We start from the raw sequence: 18,594 nt of genomic DNA, 5'->3' as shown, positions 1-18,594 counted from the left end.
TTTCCCGAATAATATGAAATATTCTACTTTTCCATTATCTGTACAAAAATTCAAAAAATGTTTGCAGCTACAAAATTTGTTGGGAATTTCGAAAAATGGTTTCTGTTTAAAAAAATATATCCTTATAATGTTTTCACTTCCTCAATTTTTTTGTCACATATCCAAAAAATGTTCCAGTTACCAAAAAAGTTATTTAGAAATTCCGGCAATGATGGCCTCAAAATAGACATTACAAAGAACATTCACTCCAGTAACTAATTGTTCGCTACAATAGCTAGTTTCGGTTCCCTACAATACTGTTTTTTGTGAAAGAAATACTAGTTCATTCCAATTTGTTTGCTACAACACTAGAAATTCTAGTTCTTTTCACTTGGGTTTTTGCTACTATTCATTCCTCAATAGACATGAGAGAATTACTGCTTCCTTACCCTTTTAATGACGTTTTTTTTTCGTTTCTGAATGCCTGTCGTAGAAGACAATCTATGCCTTTCAAGGAAGGAAAAAGAAAGAAAACATGTTTTTTTTGTTTCTGAGGGGCATGGCCGTGCCTCTCAAGAAAGCAAATCCATGCCTTTCGTGAAAGCAAAACCGTGTCTCTCGATAAAAAAGAAAATATGTTTTTTCATGAAATTCTTTAAAATTAGTTTTCGTCCAAAAGCTAAGAAAAGACCGGAGTAAAGGGATAAACCAAAAATAAATCAGAAAAAACTATATATGAAGCCAAAAACATATGTGGAGAGGTTAAAAATAAAATTCTGAGGGAACGTCCAGTGACAATACTGCGAATGACCCTTCGGAGACTCCCTATGGACCAATTCTTTTGCTGGCTTTTAGAATAAGCTGGAACAAACTACCCCTACTCAGTTTATTTTATAAACCCAATAAAATTTATTTTTTCAAAAGTATACTAATTAAGACATAACTAACACATTTTTAAAATAATATTTTTGATTGAGCTCCTTATAAAATAAACTCGAACAGGGGACATCTTATTCTAGAAGCTCAAAAAAGCAACCAAACAAAGTGACCCTAAAAAGTTGCTCTCTGGTTCTGAGGATGAGCAGGCTACGAGTCCTTTCTGGGCCGGGCTAGCTTTTCAGAGGCCCCACGTTATTTTTGTTTCTACCACGACAAACAAACTCTCGGTCTCTCATCACCGTATATATGAAAAGGAAAAAGGAAATTTTGGCGCGTTCTTCTTCTTCCCCACTGTCGGCGATTGGTTTACCGTCGCCGCCTCCTGCGCCTTCTTCCGTCGCCACCATCGCCGTTTCTTTCCCCGCTGTCCGCAATTCCGGCCAGGTATATACGATGAGCATACTCCCATCCCATCCATACTTACTTAAACTGCACAATTATACTCCCATCCGCCGCCGCCCCCGATACAAGTACTATTAGAGTACTGAATTTAATTCTTTTTTTTCTCCATGTCCATTGCAGTTCTGAATGGGGAACATCCTCAGTTTCACAGCTGCAGCTGCAGATCTGAATGTCCATCCAGATCCAGGGAAACTGTGCCGAGGCGTCGACGGCGGCAGCAGCAGCAGAACAGCAGTCCATGAGCTCGAAGCGTTGAGCATTCTGGCTTTCAGAGCTTTACTACGCCACCACATACAACTGCTGAGCATTCTGCTTTGCAGGGCTATCCATGCCAATACCAAGGGAGTAGCGGCCGACGATCGGTCCAAACTGTGTGGCATTCTCACCTGTCGACTTATAATATCCGACTGCATCATCCGTCACGACCCAAAGGAACCACACGTTGTTGATCTGTGGAGTTGCCATCCGAGGAAAATCCACAGAGGGAGAAGCAGCAGAAAAGCAAGCCATCGATTTGAACCGTTGAACCATCCTTGGAAGTCATGGACTATCCCTTCATAATTTCCTTTGGTTTTCTATCTTTCAGATTCCCCGTTTGATGCATCACGGATGTGAGTTTTCTCAGATGAGATATTTACAGTTGAGGTTGGTCTATGTTGAAGAATTTGATACCTTATCTCTGATCTCTTTTATGAGGTGTGCTCCTTTCATTCAGAAGTTAGAGCTGCAGGTAAGTAAGTACTCGTATTGGATTCTTCTTGGCAATCCATACATTTCTTTTTAGCATTATTGCATTACAGCTTCTTTCAAGGCACTAGGCATCTCATTCTCATCATACAATGGGCGGTGGATTAGTCACAAGCCTTCTCATCATACTCTGTTTTTGGTTCAAAATTGCAGTTTTGTTTCCCTGGTTACGTGCGTTTGGCACAAGAACTTGAACCTATCAGGAAGCTACCGGAGCATCCGTTCAACAATTTGAAGAGTTTACATGTCACAGGTTTTAAAGCGTGCATTGGCCAAGTTGAGCTCCTTTCGCACATGGTGGAAAATGCCCCTGCATTGGAGGTTTTAAGTATAGATAATTCAGACAAATATTCCCTAGAAGGGCGTGAAAAGAACGGAAAAACTGGTGTTGACTTGGTCCATAGAATTGTATCTTGAAGGAAAGATTTCGCCCAAGTGCACCTTAATATTACTTTAGGAGATCTGTTGGTGTAAGGATGCACACTGCATATCTAGTTAGGGATGGCAATTCTGATGAGGCAGCATCATTGTTTACTGCTATGTAGACTTGTGCATTGTGACTTGGTTCTGCACGGGGCATTATAAATATTGAATGAATGGGCGTATTTCCCTTTGTATAAAGCTGATATTATCCCTAGTTGTTATAGTTTTTTTTTCTCATCTGGCTGTCCCCTCTCCCATGGTATCGGGTGTGGTGCTGGATGTTATCCGGTTGCCCAAAGCATTTCCATGTAACCAGTAACGAGTTGCCTGCTTCTGTATAGCTCTTTTATTTTATTTGCTTCCTCTTGATTGACCGGCTGTTGTTCCTCTGTTTACCGGTTGTGCAATCCTCTGCCCCTGCCTGCCTGCGCCGGGCTGTGCACCTGCCTCCGCTGGTTGAGCTAGCTATTCGCCTACTCACGCAGGCACACAACTGCAGAGCTGAGCTGCTGCTCCTCCTTGCTCCTGTCTAACTTAAGGTATTTCCTAATTTATCGTCTTATCATTTCTCCTTCTGTATCTGTCGAACTGAACCTTAAATTGGTACAATTTGCTATGCATGTCATAGAAATAGAAGAAGAAGATATATTATCCATCAGTGCCCAGCATCAAAGCTGCTGGTTTTCAGATTTGCATCAATTATGAGCTGCTTTCTTTAATGTTTATACCTTGATTTTGCATGTTATCTAGTATTATGTTCTTTATATTGTTGTAGTCGTAACTTTTGCTTGGCCTGCTCTATATAATAGAAGTTTGTGATATTGTTATTGTTGTAACTCCTGACCTGCTCTTTATTATTATTTGTTTTGCCATGCTAGCCTTTTCAAGCAAAATGAGATACTTTCATCTGAATTTGCAGACAATCAAATATATTTTTATCTAGATTTTTTTATCGCTATAAAAGGGAAAAATATGGTACTCCTTTGCTTCTCTTGTCTTGCTTTGGATAGCTAATTGGTCTTAAGTTTATCATAAGTTCATAGTGCACACATCCAATCTAGTATATGCAGTTATGCACAGATGAAAATTATTTCTCCAATAGAACTAACCTGTCTTTTTGAAGAAGTTTATCTAACGGGTTCTGCTGCAGAAGGTTGATACCAGGGATAATTTTGTGCGTTCATCATGCTACAACTATGCTACATGTCCCCATGTATTTGGTTTCAAATGTCTCAACTGGAAGTGAAGGGACTGATGTCCCTCATCTCAGATGAATGTCTGAAGAGATCTACATTGGTGCCGGTGGTGGTTAAGGCATCGAGGCAGAGTGCTCAACGAAGACACATACACATTGAATTCTTGCTGTATTACTTTCTACAGTAAGTTCATGATGTGTATATGATGCTGCCTTATGCCTTTATGTTTTTTCTTCCACGCTTAATGCTTACACCATTGGCTTCCTACGATTGAATTCACCACACTATTTTGACAGCAACATTTTTTTTTTCGCAAATACGCGCTGGGTGTATCATTCCATTGATAGAGGGAAAGAAAGTACAGTGACACCAACATTCAGTTCGCAATAATTCACCACACTGTTTTAAATAAATTCTTGCCAAGAAATAGATTGTGAAAGATATTTCCTTCTTGCCACTTGGATATCCATGTGAAGACATATCATGTTGTTCCACAATAATTCCACCTGACATCTGGCTTTGAAAGGTATGCAGACAAGTTGTACGTGCTATATAGTGGTTTAGACCCAAGACCAATGAATTGGTAGTCAGTCTTCTAGCCATGACAGCGGTCAGCCCATGAGTCAAGGTCAAGCCTGGCCGTCCATCAGTGTACTGCACTATGCCAGCGGTGCAGTCCAGCTATTTGAGTTGCGTGGTGCTCTTTCAACCAAGATTTTTGCAAAATCGCCTTGTGTCCTTTGAAAAAATCTAATGCGATTGGCGTTTCTACGTAGTTCAAAAACCGCCAATCCATTGGCATTTCTGGAAAGGGCCATAACTGGTTTAAAGTTTTCCAGTGGGCATCAATGGGATTTAGCTTGCTTAAGGGCCATTTAGGATAAATTATACTTTCTCCGTTTTTAAATATAAGTCTTTTTATTTTTTTTACTAATGACTATATACGGAGTAAAATGAATGAACCTATACTTTAAAATATGTCTATATATATATCTGTATGTGTTTGTTAATTAAACCACTAAAAAGACTTATATTTAGTAATGAATGGAGTAATTATCATTAGTTGGCCGGCCGTGCATGTTGTGAAGCAAATCAGTGGTCGCACGGCAGTTCCAACATGTCAACTTGTCAATTATCTTGCCGTATTTAATTAATATTATACTTTGTTTATGTAACAGCTTTTGAAAAACTTTGCTGTCACCGTGCGTGGATGCACTGCATGTTGCATCAAGTTGCAGCGTTAGGTGAGGACTAGATAAGCTTGTCATGTTGCAAGACATTATTGCCACGTGCATTGCATGGGGTAAGAATGGGTCGTCCCGAACCTAGACTAGAGTTGACTCACTTTGTTTTGATAATTTCTCCATGGATCCACTAGCCACATTGTTTTAAAAGATTAAAAACTACTAAAATATCCATGCCACCAAAGTGTGCATACTGTTATTTCAGAATCGGTAAAATAAACATGGCTTTGACTAAGACATCCATAGGCACCAAAATACATTACAATTAAGATACAAATAACAACTTATGCACTACATATAATTCATAGAATTTATGCACTATATGACATCAAGTTAAAAATAAAATTTATGCTAAGATAAACTATCTAGGAGTTATCGTAGATATAGTCACATCATTAAAACTAGAAGACTTAGCAGCAGTTGCTGCTTCGTTGTTGCCTACACTTATACTGTAATATGCTGGGTGCTTAGGCTTATTTAAGATCATAGTCTTGCTGCTTAGCATTGCAACAACATCCAACATGGTCGGTCGATCAATTGCATCTTCTTGTACACACAACAATGCAATGTTGATAGACCTCATCATTTCTGACGAATGACCGTTGGGAACCAATGCCGCATCAACGATTTCGGTCCATCTTTCCTCTTCAAATAATTGCCAAGCCTGTTTTAAATTTCATCAATTAATTAGGTGGGAAACATCATAAATAAATAATATTATCTTGTTATGTGGATGTGTAAATATGCACTCACATATCCAATGAGGTTGATGAAAGCTCCACACTCATGGGAATTCTTTTTCCCGCTAATGATCTCTAGAACTAGAACACCAAAGCTGAATACATCTGATTTGACAGAGAAGAGGCCATGGGAAGCATACTCTGGTGCCATGTAGCCACTAAAATAAAGTAACAATGTATGTCCAATTAATATATGGTTGAGTTATAATAAAAATAATCATATGTGAAGTAATTCAGAGGAAACTTACTATGTGCCAACCACCTTTCTCGTTTTATTTCCTTCGTTGTTATTTGAGCTAAATATTTTTGCTAGTCCAAAATCTGAAATTTTAGCATTCATTGTGCTATCCAAAAGAATGTTGCTTGGTTTGAGATCCCGATGTATAACACGCAACCTAGAGTGCTTATGTAGGTAAAGAAGTCCTTCTGCTATTCCTACAATTATGACAAGACGTTTCTCCCAATCCAGTAGAACTTTTCTATCTTCATCTGCATGTGAATTAAATGTTAGTATAGCAGAGGAAGAAGCATGTAAATCACCATTTGAGTAAAAAAATAGTGTAGCATTATGACAGACAATATCTAGCATGTGGGTCTGAAAATGCAAATATATATGTACCAAAGATGAAGAAGTCCAAGCTTTTGTTTGGCAAGTATTCATAAACCAATACTTTCTCCTCTCCTTGAGAGCAACATCCCATGAGCCTAACCAAATTTCTGTGTTGAAGTTTGGCTATGAGCTCAACTTCATTTTTGAACTCTATGAAACCTTGATCTGAATCTGAATCAAGTCTCTTAACTGCTATCTCTATTCCCTCAGGAAAGTGGCCCTGGGAAAAATAAATATATTGTATCAATATATGCAACAATTAACCCGGGTTGCTTTTCAGTACACACAATGCATGGTTTTATAAATTTACCTTATAAACTGGGCCAAATCCACCTTCTCCAAGTTTGTTTTCCTCAGAAAAGTTATCTGTAGCCTCTAATATCTGATGAAACTCATATACTGAAAATTCAGACAACTCTGCTTCCATTTCCCAAACTAGTTCATCTCCTTGAAATTGGTGACTACTTTTTTCCTGTAAGGCAACTTTACCTGAAAATTGTTAACTTGCACTATCAATATCGATCTCTCTACTTATGTGTACTCTTTATTATATTTTTATTGAGAATTTCAGTAACTAGCTAATTTACCCACCTTTTTTTGTTTGCCTTTTTCTAAGGCGACAACAGCAAATGATGAAGCAGCAGAGAGCAACCAGTGCTACAGGAGCAGCTACCGATAAGGCTATTACCCAAGGTCTGACTCCATGTCCTTCATAATTAAACATACATGGACGAAATAATTAACATATGTAATTCATAGTAATAACATGCCAACCAATTAGCCAAGAGTACGTTTTTTCATATATGGATCGTCGGCATATTATATATATATATATCTTGCCTGTGGGGGCCGGCGCCGGTGCCGGAGCCATGGATGATGGAGATGAAAATGGGATCCGCCGCATGTTCTTGTCATCGTAGAACATAAATGCCTCGAACCTGATGTTGCAGCGGAGCACGAACATCCGTCCTCCCATGCGCACGGAGTATGTGGCGTTGACCGCGCCGACGAGCCGCCGGAGGCACGCCAGGCAGTCGCGGGCGGACAGGTCCGGCGTGCATTGCGCCAGGGAGTAGAGCGTCGGGGCGGCGCCGCCAATGGAGTCCATGAAGGCCGTGGCAAAACCCCTCGGAGCGGCGGCAGCGTCGCGTGCCGTCTCGTTGAGGAGCTCGCGGACGGCAGCGGCGATGACGCGGGCGTTGCCGGGGAGGCTCACCGGGTTCCAGTACTGGAAGAAGGTGACGTTCCCTGTGGTACTCGTCGCCGGGCCGAGGAAGCCGGCGTCACCGGAGAAGCCGAGGATGCAGCCTGGCTGCAGGGCGTTCACCTCGTCGTAGTCGTAGTAGACGGTGGCGCCGGTCTTGCGGTTCGGGCACATCTTCTGCGCGTACTTGAAGGAGGAGGCGAGGCAGTCTGCGCACGCGGTGGTGTTGACGGTGTCGCGGCGGCAGAGTGCGAGCGCGCGCACCACGCCGGCGGTGGCGGTGGCGAAGAGCTGCGGGGAGGAGGAGGCGTTGGCAGGGAGGGTGGCGGACAGCACGGCGAGGCTGGACTGGAAGGTGGTGTTGGCCGTGTTGTTGCGGCCGCTGCCGCAGGTGATCCCGATCGCCGTTGCCGACGCCGGCATGAGGAGGACGAGGAGCAGCAGCAGCACGCCCGTCATGCTGCTAACCGTACGTGGGATTGAGATTGAGAGGACCAACACCATACGTGATTATTTATTTGCCGGCTGGTCTTTCCAAGAGTCAATAACGAACGTTGCAACAAATTAGCCTTCTGCCTGCCCGGCCTGATTATTTTTTGTTTCTTTGTCGTTGCTTTGCTTTCACTTGGAAAAATGCAAAGAAATAGTGATTTTTTGAATATCTATATATTTACCGGTCTTTGTCCGGTATGATTGGTAATGACTAATAACCGTACGTGCATGTTTCGGAAAAGAAATGTTGCTTTCAGGTGGCCATGGAAATGCAGTGCATTATTACTTGGAAGAATGTGAAGAAAGTCTATGTAGTTTGTTGGCCGTTGCTTTCAAAAGGCCATTGCTTTGGACAAGAAGAGAAGTTGATTCATATCGCACAAGCATCTTAATTAGGTAGCAATTAGGCATATGAATAAGCTGCTACCCCCTCCAATTGCAACTAGTTGATGCCAAGGTTTTTAACTTCGGAAACACAATATTTCGGACGTCATTGAAATATGCGAAATTTATTTTGGGTTTTGATATTTTAAACTTTACTCAATTTTAATGTATTCTAACATAGTTTAAATTTATTTTGAAATCGGTTTAAATCCGCATCAAAATTTTGGGTTTCAAAATATTTTGGACCCCACTGAAATATGCGAAATTTCACTGAACTTTCGTTGTAATTATTAACTCTTGATGCTTAAAAGAACGTATCTCGAGTTAACGACTGATTCAAGATGAAGGAAATACATATAGAGCCTAATTTCTCAAGTGGTAAGACTGAAGTTGATAGGTTTAGAGCAACTCCAACGCAAAAACCCAAACGGACATCAACTTTTGTTCATTTGGGTCGGTCTAGCGGACATATTTATCCCTTTTTTATGTGGGTAATGTAGTGCGTTCAATGGCAGCTGGGTCATGCGACACATGCAGCGGATTGAGGCGGACGAAGAAGAAGCAGAAAATGTTCGTTTTATGTCCGTCCGAGACCTAAATGTGGATCAAATTTGAGACAGAAATAAATCCGAGCAAACATAGAGCGGACACAAAATAAAAATAAGTCTTTGTATTGAACCATCTTTTTGAGGGCGGTGATCCAAAGAACGAAATGGGTCATCGGCTGGAGTTGCTCTTAGCATTTGAAGTCAGTCAACTCTAGTCTATGTTTTGCCGGGACGACCCATTCTTCCTCCATGCACGCACGCACGCACGCGTTCGGCAATAATGCCTTGCAAAATATCTAGTCCTCACATAAAGTTGAAAGTTGGTCCAAGTACACTACAGTATGATCTTTTTCGTTGAGAGACATAAACAAGGAGTATAAATTAGATACGGTGAGATGCCAATTGACAAGTTGACACGCTGGAAACTGCGGCGCTACCACTGATTTGCCTCATGGCACGCATGGGCGGCCAACTAGTGATGACTATAATATGTTTAAAGCCTCTACCGTACAGACCTTGCAAATCCGACCCTTCAAATATTTATGGACACGTCTGTCCTTTATTTATCCGTTCGTGTAGCCATATTTTTCATTTTTTTTATATGTCTGGTCACTTCCATGTGATTATTAGAGAGAAAGAAAGAGAAACAAAAAAAAATGAATAAAGAAAAAAAGATGGTCTGAGATGAGACCGCGTCCTATGTGGCACACTGATCGGGCACGTCCGGGCGTGTTCGCGAGCCCTCATATTCTCCCATATTTGAGATGAATATGAGGGCTCACAGATAACCCGAACATATATGAATAATATGAGTGATCCGGTTGGATCATTTTTTTTCTTTTATATCCGGTCACTAATCGGACACGTCTGTAGACGTAGGAGGGATCATTCGAAGGGTCCAGTTGTAATGCTTCTATGTATTACAATATTAGTGCACTATTTAATATGGCCAGAAGACTGACTTGAGCAGCTGCTATATGCACGGGTCTTGGTTGGGTCATCGTCGTTTACAGCACAAGTGGTCTGTCACTATACTATATCTACTTATCAAGTACGTACTGCATGCATTATCTTCCAAAGCGAGATGTCGGGATGTTTTTCTTTTCTTTTCTTGGGTCTGATCGTCGTTTACTGCACAAGTGATCTGATCACCATCCAAGTTGCTGTACGTCCGGTCTCCAGTCCACCCTCCCACCTTCCAACTCTCCAAGACCAGCTGAGCCGCCGGATCTTGGTGAGTGGGTTAGCATAATTTTGGGGGATCTGATGATTAATTTGTCCTTGTTTACTTTGTAGAGAGAATCTTATTTTGTCTCTGTAGAGTGAATCCTATTAAAAAGAATAGGACTCGTTTCTTTTACTACTCTGTGTGTGGTTAGGGATGGCATTCGTAGGATATATATGAGTAAGGGTGGAACCATCCCGTATCCTTACCCGCCCCTCAAGCTTACCCATCATCTTATTTATATATGTTAACGGGTATAATTTTTTTACACATCCGTTACCTGACAGGATAGATGGCTAACCGCGGATAAAATTACCCATATTTACAAATCAATAAGGCGAGCAACTTATAGTCATAAACAACAACATATAGTCATAGTTTACAAAAAATAGATTATAACAACAACATATACTTATAAACAACATAATATAGTCATAAACAACAACACATAGTCATACATTTTCGTTTCAAAAACTCTTGACATATTGTAGATTGTAGAGATAATATTGAGTTTACAAAGATTTTATATGGGTACATGGGTATGTGGGTATGTGTTATATGATCTCATACCCATACCCGCTCTACCAGATGGGTTTCAGATTTTCCTATTTATAAACCCATGGGTACGAAAAATTCACATACCCTTACCCTAATAGGGGTTTTACCCGCAGGGTACGTAGATAATGGGTACCCATTGCCATTCCTATGTGTGGCGTGTACTTTGTTATGACTCTGTGGCTCTTATTTTTTTTGGAAAAGAAGGTGTACCCCGGGCCTTTGCATCCGGACGATGCATGCAATCATTTTATTAATTATTCATAAAGACCTTACAAAGCAATACATCAGTAAGCCTGAAACCATCATCTTGACAACACCTGTCGCTAGTCCAGTCCCCTTGATGACGTGGTGCCGAATGTCCAAGCCTAACAACAAACATACATCGCACCAAATCCTAACATCTAAAGTCGGATGTCCCAGTCAAGGCCGTCGGGCTGGGATAACGCCCAGGCCGCACCGGCGTCATGCACCACGATCCAGAGCGCCGTTGTGCCCATCCCGTGGCGGTGGCCGCCGCCGCCCGCAGCTCCAAGCTGTCGTGCCAAGTGCCACGCGCGCCCGCGCCACCACAAGGACAAGTACCCTGCCGCCACCCTCCTCGGGGTCGGCCCGACCTTTGCCAGGAGGCCCCCTCCGACAACGATGAGACTAGAAGGGAAGTGAGATGAATCGCGGAGGCTAGGGTTTTTTCCCCCGAGCCGCCAGGGAGGCGACGCGGGGGATGCAAGTGCGGCGAGACTATATCAGAGACTATATCAGAGCGGATCGTGGGACGGATCGCGGGACGGTTCGTGGGACAGTTCGCGGGACGGATCGAGGGACGTGAGGACGTTCCACTACATCAACCGCGTTTCTTAACGCTTCTGTTGAGCGATCTACAAGGGTACGTAGATCGAAAATCCCCTTTCGTAGATGGACATCACCATGATAGGTCTTCGTGCGCGTAGGAAAATTTTTGTTTTCCATGCGACGTTCGCCAACATTTTCCCCCCGAGCCGCCAGGGAGGCGACGCGGGGGATGCAAGTGCAGCGAGACTAGAGACTTTATGGATCTGTTGGTTGTTTTATATATAAAACGGGAGGAAAGTCTTTTTCAATGAATGAATAGGACTATATCCTTGTATCCTGATGACTTGCTCGACATGGCCATGACCATGACTACTACCCCCTCTTTGGTGATACTAACCTAATCCTACAACATGAGATCTCCTCATTCACCAATGCTACCACGTCGGCACCCCACACGTGACGGGTTGGGGGCCGATTGAGCTATTTTTGATGACACCTCCTCTCCTTGGCACCATCCACTCTAGACATTGTAGTTTGTAATTTTCTGGTAGATACAGTCTAGATATTGTAGTCGTAATTTCTTTGAAGATATCCAACCAATTCCTAAAACGGCTTAATAGAATTGAACCACATTTGGGATAATCCATTGTTGTGGATTATTCTGTATATTACCATGCAAAATATGTTCCTATGTGGGACAAAAAAGGTACAAACATATACTACACTGCACTTTTTTTATAGAGCAATACCTTAATATCAAGGTTACACAAATTACACCGGGCCTCCGCCCTAACATGATAACAAGAGCTAATCAAACACTACATGAACATATACTGTTAGGTAATTTTCTTGCAAAATTTAAAAAGGAAAGGCGAATCAAAGGTATGGAAAAAATAGCTAAGTATGTATTCTAACTAGTTTGGAAACCTTCTTTACACTCTTTAGGGTACACAATCTCACATTTGAAATGACACTTAAACATACGCATCATATGACATCTAAGTTTTGTGAATACCACAACATTACAATGAAAAACATAACACCAAGGGAAACCTATCTTGGAGTTGTGACAGACATGGTCATATCATTAGTACTATCTGACTGGGGAGCAGTGGACTCATCTTCATTTCCCACTCTTACATTGATATATGCTGGCTGCTTAGGATCATCCAAGATCATAGTCTCACTGCTTAGCATTGAAACAACATCTCCCATAGTTGGTCGATCGGCTGGATTCTCTTGTACACACAACAATGCTATGTTAATCCACCTCATCATCTTTGCCGAGTGACTATGGGGAACAAATGATGAATCAACGAGATCAAACCACTTTCCATCTTCCCATAATTGCCATGCCTATTTGCAATTCCATTACACAAATTAGATTACGTAGCAAATGAAAAGTACAATTTTACAAGCTTAAGTTTGCATGTATAAGCTCACATGTCCAAGCAGATTGATGAATTCTCCACATTGTTGCTGACCAGAATTCTGTTTTCCGCTAAGAATCTCCAAAATGATTACACCAAAGCTAAAGACATCGGATTTAATAGAGAAGATGCCCTTCGAAGCATACTCAGGGGCCATGTAACCACTAAAAAATGGTATATGATGCATGTCAAGACTACTTTTTATGGTTGAATTGTAATATGTATAATTGCTATGCGAAACTTACTATGTGCCAATCACTCTTCTTGTAATGTTTCCTTCGGTGTCATTTGAGCTGAATATTTTTGCTAGCCCGAAATCTGAAATTTTTGGATTCATTTCGCTGTCCAGGAGAATATTGCTCGGCTTAAGATCTCGATGTATAACAAGCAACCGGGAGTGCTTATGCAGGTAAAGAAGTCCATGTGCTATTCCCTCAATTATTGCTACAAGTTTTGACCAATCCAGTAAAGACCTTTTATCCTCATCTACGCATGCAACAATTAGATATTAATATAACATGCCAGGATAAAAAAAACACCTAGCTAGAAAAATGAGAATAAATTGTAGAGTTAGATTAACAAGGGAATGCATGAAGATACCCACGGGCTGACAGAAACAAAGTGTTGGGTAATATTTAGCCGCTTTGATGTGTGGAAACAATAATTAAAGTAAATGAAGAAGTGCAAATGCATACCAAAGATGAAGTAGTCCAGGCTTTTGTTGGGCAAGTATTCATAGACCAGTATTTTCTCCTCCTCTTGAGAACAACATCCCAAGAGCCTAACCAGATTCAAGTGCTGGAGTTTGGCTACGAGCTGGAGTTCATTTTGAAACTCTATGAAGCCCTGTCCAGAATGTGAAGCAAGTCTTTTAACCGCTATCTCCAACCCTTCTGAAAGCTGGCCCTGAGAAAAAGATTATCTAATCAAAAGTTAGGCTCTTCTCAGCTCGTCAGTTAATTTGGATGGGAGGGAGTACCAGAAGTTATCAGCTACAGACTCAATGTAGATAGGCTTGTTTTCGTACTACAAAGTATATTTGACTTCTAAATAGGCCACAATATACTCCCTTCATTTCAAAATAAGTATCGATGCTTTAATACTAAATTTATACTAATTTAATACTCTCTTTGTTTTAAAATAATTGTTTTAAATATAATACAACTTTATACTAGAGATAGTAATACTAAATTTATACTATAAAGTTGAGACACTTATTTTAAGACGGAGGAAATACTAAATTTATGACACTTACTTTAAGAGGAAAAGGCATAAAAGATGAAAACCCTACTATTAATTTACCTTGTAGACGGTGCCAAAGCCACCTTCTCCAAGTTTGTTTTCCTCTGAGAAGTTACTTGTAGCCTCGAGTAGCTCTGCAAAGCCAAACAAAGAGAACTCCGAGTTTTCCCCATGCTTCTTCCTCCTTGCATATCTTGAGCCTAGCTTGTGCAACATTATTATTTAGCATAATTAAATAACATACTCAGTAACATTAATAATTACCACTAATTAATTGTAAACAGTACAGTATGAGTAAATAATTAGCTAGCGTACCTTTTCTTCGACGATGGTAACAGATGAAGAGGAGAAATGCAGCTGCAGCTAGAGGAACTACAACCACGGGAATCACCCACAACATGCTCCTGCGTTTGTTGTTGAGAGCTGCCGCCGGCACCGTCGCCGGCAGACTTAGCAGTGGTGTGCCGGAGTAGAACTGAAACGCGTCGTACCTGAAATAACAGCGGGTGACACCCATCTGCCCGCCCATGCGCATGGACATGGTGGAGTTGACCATGCCGAGGAGACGGCGCAGGCACGCGGAGCACTCGTCGGCGGGCAGGTCCGGCGTGCACCGCGCCTGCGAGTAGACCCTCGGGTACGCCGCCACGCTCTCCATGTCCATGACGCCGGTGGCGTACCGGCTGGGAGCCACGACGGCCGCCTTCTCCGCGGTCGCCGCCAGCAGGTCGCGGGTGAGGCCGACGACGAGGGGGGCGGCGCCGGCGGCGCCCGAGACCGAGACGTTCCTGGCGCTCCAGGCCTCGAAGGGCGGCGTGTTGTCGCCGGAGCCTCCCGTGGCGTTGGAGGGCGCGGCGAGGATGTTGTCGGCGGCGCCGCCGTAGGCGATGATGCAGTCCCGGTAGTTGGAGCCGACCCTGGCGCACTGCGTCAGGTTGAGCGCCTGGTTGGCGAACCAGTTGGTGATGCAGCCGGCGCAGGCGGAGCCGTCGAGGATGTCGCCGCCGCAGAGCGCGAGCGCGGAGACCGCGTCGGGGGCCTGGCCGTAGGTGGCGCTGGCGAAGTGCACCGGGGAAGCCGAGGCGTTCTTGGAGAGGATGGCTGCCACGGCCTTGACGTTGTCGCAGAAGTCGTCGGCGGCCACCGGAAGTAGCAGAGACGGTGTCGATGTGAGCAGCAGCAGCAGGAGGAGGGGCAGGATGGTGGTGGCCGCCATGGCAAAGCTAACTAACACGGCTACTGTACAAGAGAGAGAGAGAGAGAGAGAGTGCAGCAAGTTGTCGTTTTTCTTGTGCCAGATGAGATGATCACCACATACGCCACTCATATCAGTTGCTTTCGTATCGGAACTCTCTGTCAAGGAGGGCACCCAACAAGTGATAATCACAAATTGACATCTCAAACTCACCCCCTATCAATACCTCAGCTGTACCATATTGCCCAACATCGACAAGTGTATGTTGCTTCAATACTGCGCGAGATACCTCTAAATATTCAATTTCGTAGATCCTTAGTGGATGATAGATGGATTACCTGGTTGCATCTTGTCCGAAAGTTGATGGATGTTAACCTCTCTGACAGACCAGATCGTGTTTATTGGAAGTTAACTTCTAGTGGAGTTTTCACGGTCAAATCTATATATTTAGATCTCATAGATTCTACACCCATGCCAAAATCAATGCATATATGGAAGATCAAAGTCTTTTAGAATCAAGGTCTTCATGTGGTTTGTTCACAAAGAGGTTATTTTTATGAAGGATAATCTTGCCAAACGAAATTGGAATGGTAATCCTAGATGCAGCTTTTGTCTGAGGGTAGAAACTATTCAACACCTCTTTCTAGATTGTCCCATGGCTAAACTGGTTTGGTGCTCGCTTCACGTTGCTTTTAACATCACTCCTTCCAATAGTATTAACTCGTTATTTGGGACTTGGTTATAGGGAGTTGATGTTAAGTCTGCTAAACTTATTCGTGTCGGATCATGTGCTCTTTTGTGGGCTCTTTGGAATAGCAGAAATGACTTAGTTTTTAACAGATTACGCGATATTCACTTTCTGCAGGTTATCTTCAGGGCTACTGCACTGATCCACACGTGGTCATTACTCACTCTTGTGGCAGCCAGGGAGCATATGGATACTGGGTGTGTCCGATGAGAGATGGTAGCACAGGGTATCTTCAACTGATTTGGTGACGTCATATTAATAGGATAAGTGTTTAGTCATCTAGATCTTTCGATCATCCCCGGTTTGGGCGCGAAGATCGCCTTGTATCTTTTGTTTTTGCACCTTGTTGCTGCACCTTTTCATGTACGCCGAGATTTTACTTAATATATGGTTGCATGCATTACTCGAGGCAGAGGCCGGGGCTCAGCCTTCTTTTCGAAGAAAAAAAAACTCACCCCGTAATAAGCTCGTAATTGTCCGTTGATGCAAAATGCATTTTTTAGTGATGTCAAACTAATTTTTGTGAGGACCGTGCGTTGCTCGGGTGGCTAGCGGAGTGGTTGTGCTCCGAGCCCAGAGTCTTGGCTCGGTGTTGTGTGCTCATGAGTTTCTTTTATCTATACCGAATAATAAAAAGGCTATTACTTTCGTCGGAAAACTCACCGCGACATTTTTGTTATTCAACCCGCATTTCATTATTTATCTACAACGCAAAAAGAAAAAACGATTCGCTGCAAAAATTATATCCGTACGCTTAGCCTCCTCCCGTCGACCCTCGGCCACCCTGATCTGTGCCCAGGCCGCCGCCACACCACTGGCCGTCGCGGCCTACCTCAACCGCCACCGCTGCCGATCTGAACCCACCCGCCTCCGCGGCCGTACCTCTCCCCGCTCACTGTCCCCGTTGCGGCGCTCGAGCGCATCGTGTCAACCATGGTCCACCCTGGCCTGTGCCCAGGCCGCTGCCACACCACTCGCCGCCGCGGCCGACCTCAACCACCACTGTTGTCGATCTCAACCCACCCGCCTCCGCGGCCGTACCTCTGCCCACTTGTTGCCCCCGTTTCGGCACTCGAGTACAGCTTCTGGATCAAATCAACGCGACAGCTACAGTGACTGGGGATGATGCGTCTGCTCGATGCAGAACGACGGCGGCGCGGCGAAGCGAAGTACTTGCAGGTGGAGGCGGGCCTCCATGGCTCACACGGGGAGCTCCGAGGTTATGGCGCGGCCACGACGACTCCTTATGGCCAGATAGAGGCGCCTAACCCTTGCTCCCCTCATCATATCCCCTCCTCCGGCAGGAACTCATCATCTGGTGAGATCCCCTCCCCATGCCTCCAACCGTGTGCCAAGCACCGGCAAGAAATTTTGTTTTGTGGGGATTTGTTTGTTGATGAATGAATGTATTGAATGTAAGATTGTATTGTTGTAGAGGTAGAGAATGGAACACCACCTTCAGTTTGTCATCTAATCCCACATTCTCTACCCCATGAGTGAAATAAGATAACATTCCATTGATCAATTCACGTAGCCTCTTTGTTTTGCTTTGCTTGTCCCGCTCAATTTCTCATCATGGTGGAATTAACAATGGACGGGTTGATTTCTCAACAAAATAGGATATGAATGACTACATTAGTTAGTTAGCTTATTATTTTAATAAATCAAAATGATTATAAAAAGATTAAAAGCGTGTGCTATTTTTTTCTCCTGTTGCAACGCACGGGCCCTTTTGTTAGTAAAACTAAACCACCAAGGTCCAAGGGATAGTCCTGGTAAGTCTCATTTTTTAAATTAATTTTCGTGTGTCCAAAATACATCGAAGTGTTGAAGATGCTCTTACTTTGCTTTGTCGGTAAAGCCTTCTTTGACGATAATTCAAGCCTAGCCTTCTTTGAGGGTTTTTCTCTGAATGTTCAGTTTGTACAAGACTCTGTTTTGCTCTGGTTTCAATCAATGGGACCACGGAGGCTAGGCTTTGCCTCCCTAATCATCAAAAAACATATGTGTTCACAAAAAGGTTATTCTAATGAAGGATAATCTGATCAAACGTATTTAGAAAGGCAATCCGAGATGCAACTTTTGCCAGGATAAAGAAACTATTAATCACCTCTTTCTCGATTGTCCCATGGCTAAACTTTTATGGCGCTCGCTTCACATTACTTTCAACATCAATCCCCCTAATAGTATAAACACGTTATTTGGTACGTGGTTACAGGGGGTTAATGTTCAAACTGCTAAACTTATTCGTGTAGGATCATGTGCACTATTTTGGGCTGCATGGAATTGCAGAAATGACTTAGTGTTTAACAAACAACGCGATATTCATTTTTTGCAGGTTATCTTCAGGGCTACTGCCTTGATACGCACGTGGTCATTACTCACTCCTGTGAAAGCCAGGGAGCCTTTGGTTACTAGGTGTGTCCGATGAGAGATGATAGCTCAGGGTATCTTCAACCTGTTTGGATGGCGACATATTAATAGGATAGGTGTTTAGTC

General features: G+C 43.0%; 2 protein-coding genes and 1 long non-coding RNA gene across 3 annotated transcripts; 1 reads left to right on the top strand and 2 right to left on the bottom strand.

Annotated features, from left to right (window-relative positions):
• The first annotated feature begins 1,252 nt into the window (after nt 1-1,252).
• Nucleotides 1,253-2,664, top strand: LOC123395189. The gene is made up of 3 exons (XR_006609679.1): nt 1,253-1,302; nt 1,441-2,050; nt 2,221-2,664. It is a non-coding gene; the product is annotated as an uncharacterized LOC123395189 (long non-coding RNA).
• A 2,511-nt stretch (nt 2,665-5,175) lies between these two features.
• Nucleotides 5,176-8,005, bottom strand: LOC123395187 (cysteine-rich receptor-like protein kinase 10). The gene is made up of 7 exons (XM_045090129.1): nt 7,121-8,005; nt 6,872-6,988; nt 6,591-6,769; nt 6,290-6,500; nt 5,919-6,159; nt 5,684-5,828; nt 5,176-5,594 (listed from the first exon to the last, which is right to left on the bottom strand). Exons 1-7 carry the CDS (start codon nt 7,986-7,988, stop codon nt 5,292-5,294), a joined length of 2,064 nt encoding a protein of 687 aa, XP_044946064.1. The 5' UTR covers nt 7,989-8,005; the 3' UTR covers nt 5,176-5,291.
• Nucleotides 8,006-12,197: 4,192 nt separating this feature from the next.
• Nucleotides 12,198-15,533, bottom strand: LOC123399616 (cysteine-rich receptor-like protein kinase 10). The gene is made up of 6 exons (XM_045094017.1): nt 14,468-15,533; nt 14,213-14,352; nt 13,606-13,816; nt 13,156-13,396; nt 12,924-13,074; nt 12,198-12,836 (listed from the first exon to the last, which is right to left on the bottom strand). Exons 1-6 carry the CDS (start codon nt 15,477-15,479, stop codon nt 12,534-12,536), a joined length of 2,058 nt encoding a protein of 685 aa, XP_044949952.1. The 5' UTR covers nt 15,480-15,533; the 3' UTR covers nt 12,198-12,533.
• Nucleotides 15,534-18,594: the final 3,061 nt, after the last annotated feature.

This window comes from Hordeum vulgare, chromosome 5H (assembly GCF_904849725.1).
Source record: "Hordeum vulgare subsp. vulgare chromosome 5H, MorexV3_pseudomolecules_assembly, whole genome shotgun sequence".
Classification (NCBI taxonomy): domain Eukaryota; kingdom Viridiplantae; phylum Streptophyta; class Magnoliopsida; order Poales; family Poaceae; genus Hordeum; species Hordeum vulgare.
This window is presented reverse-complemented; position numbering and strand designations above follow the sequence as displayed.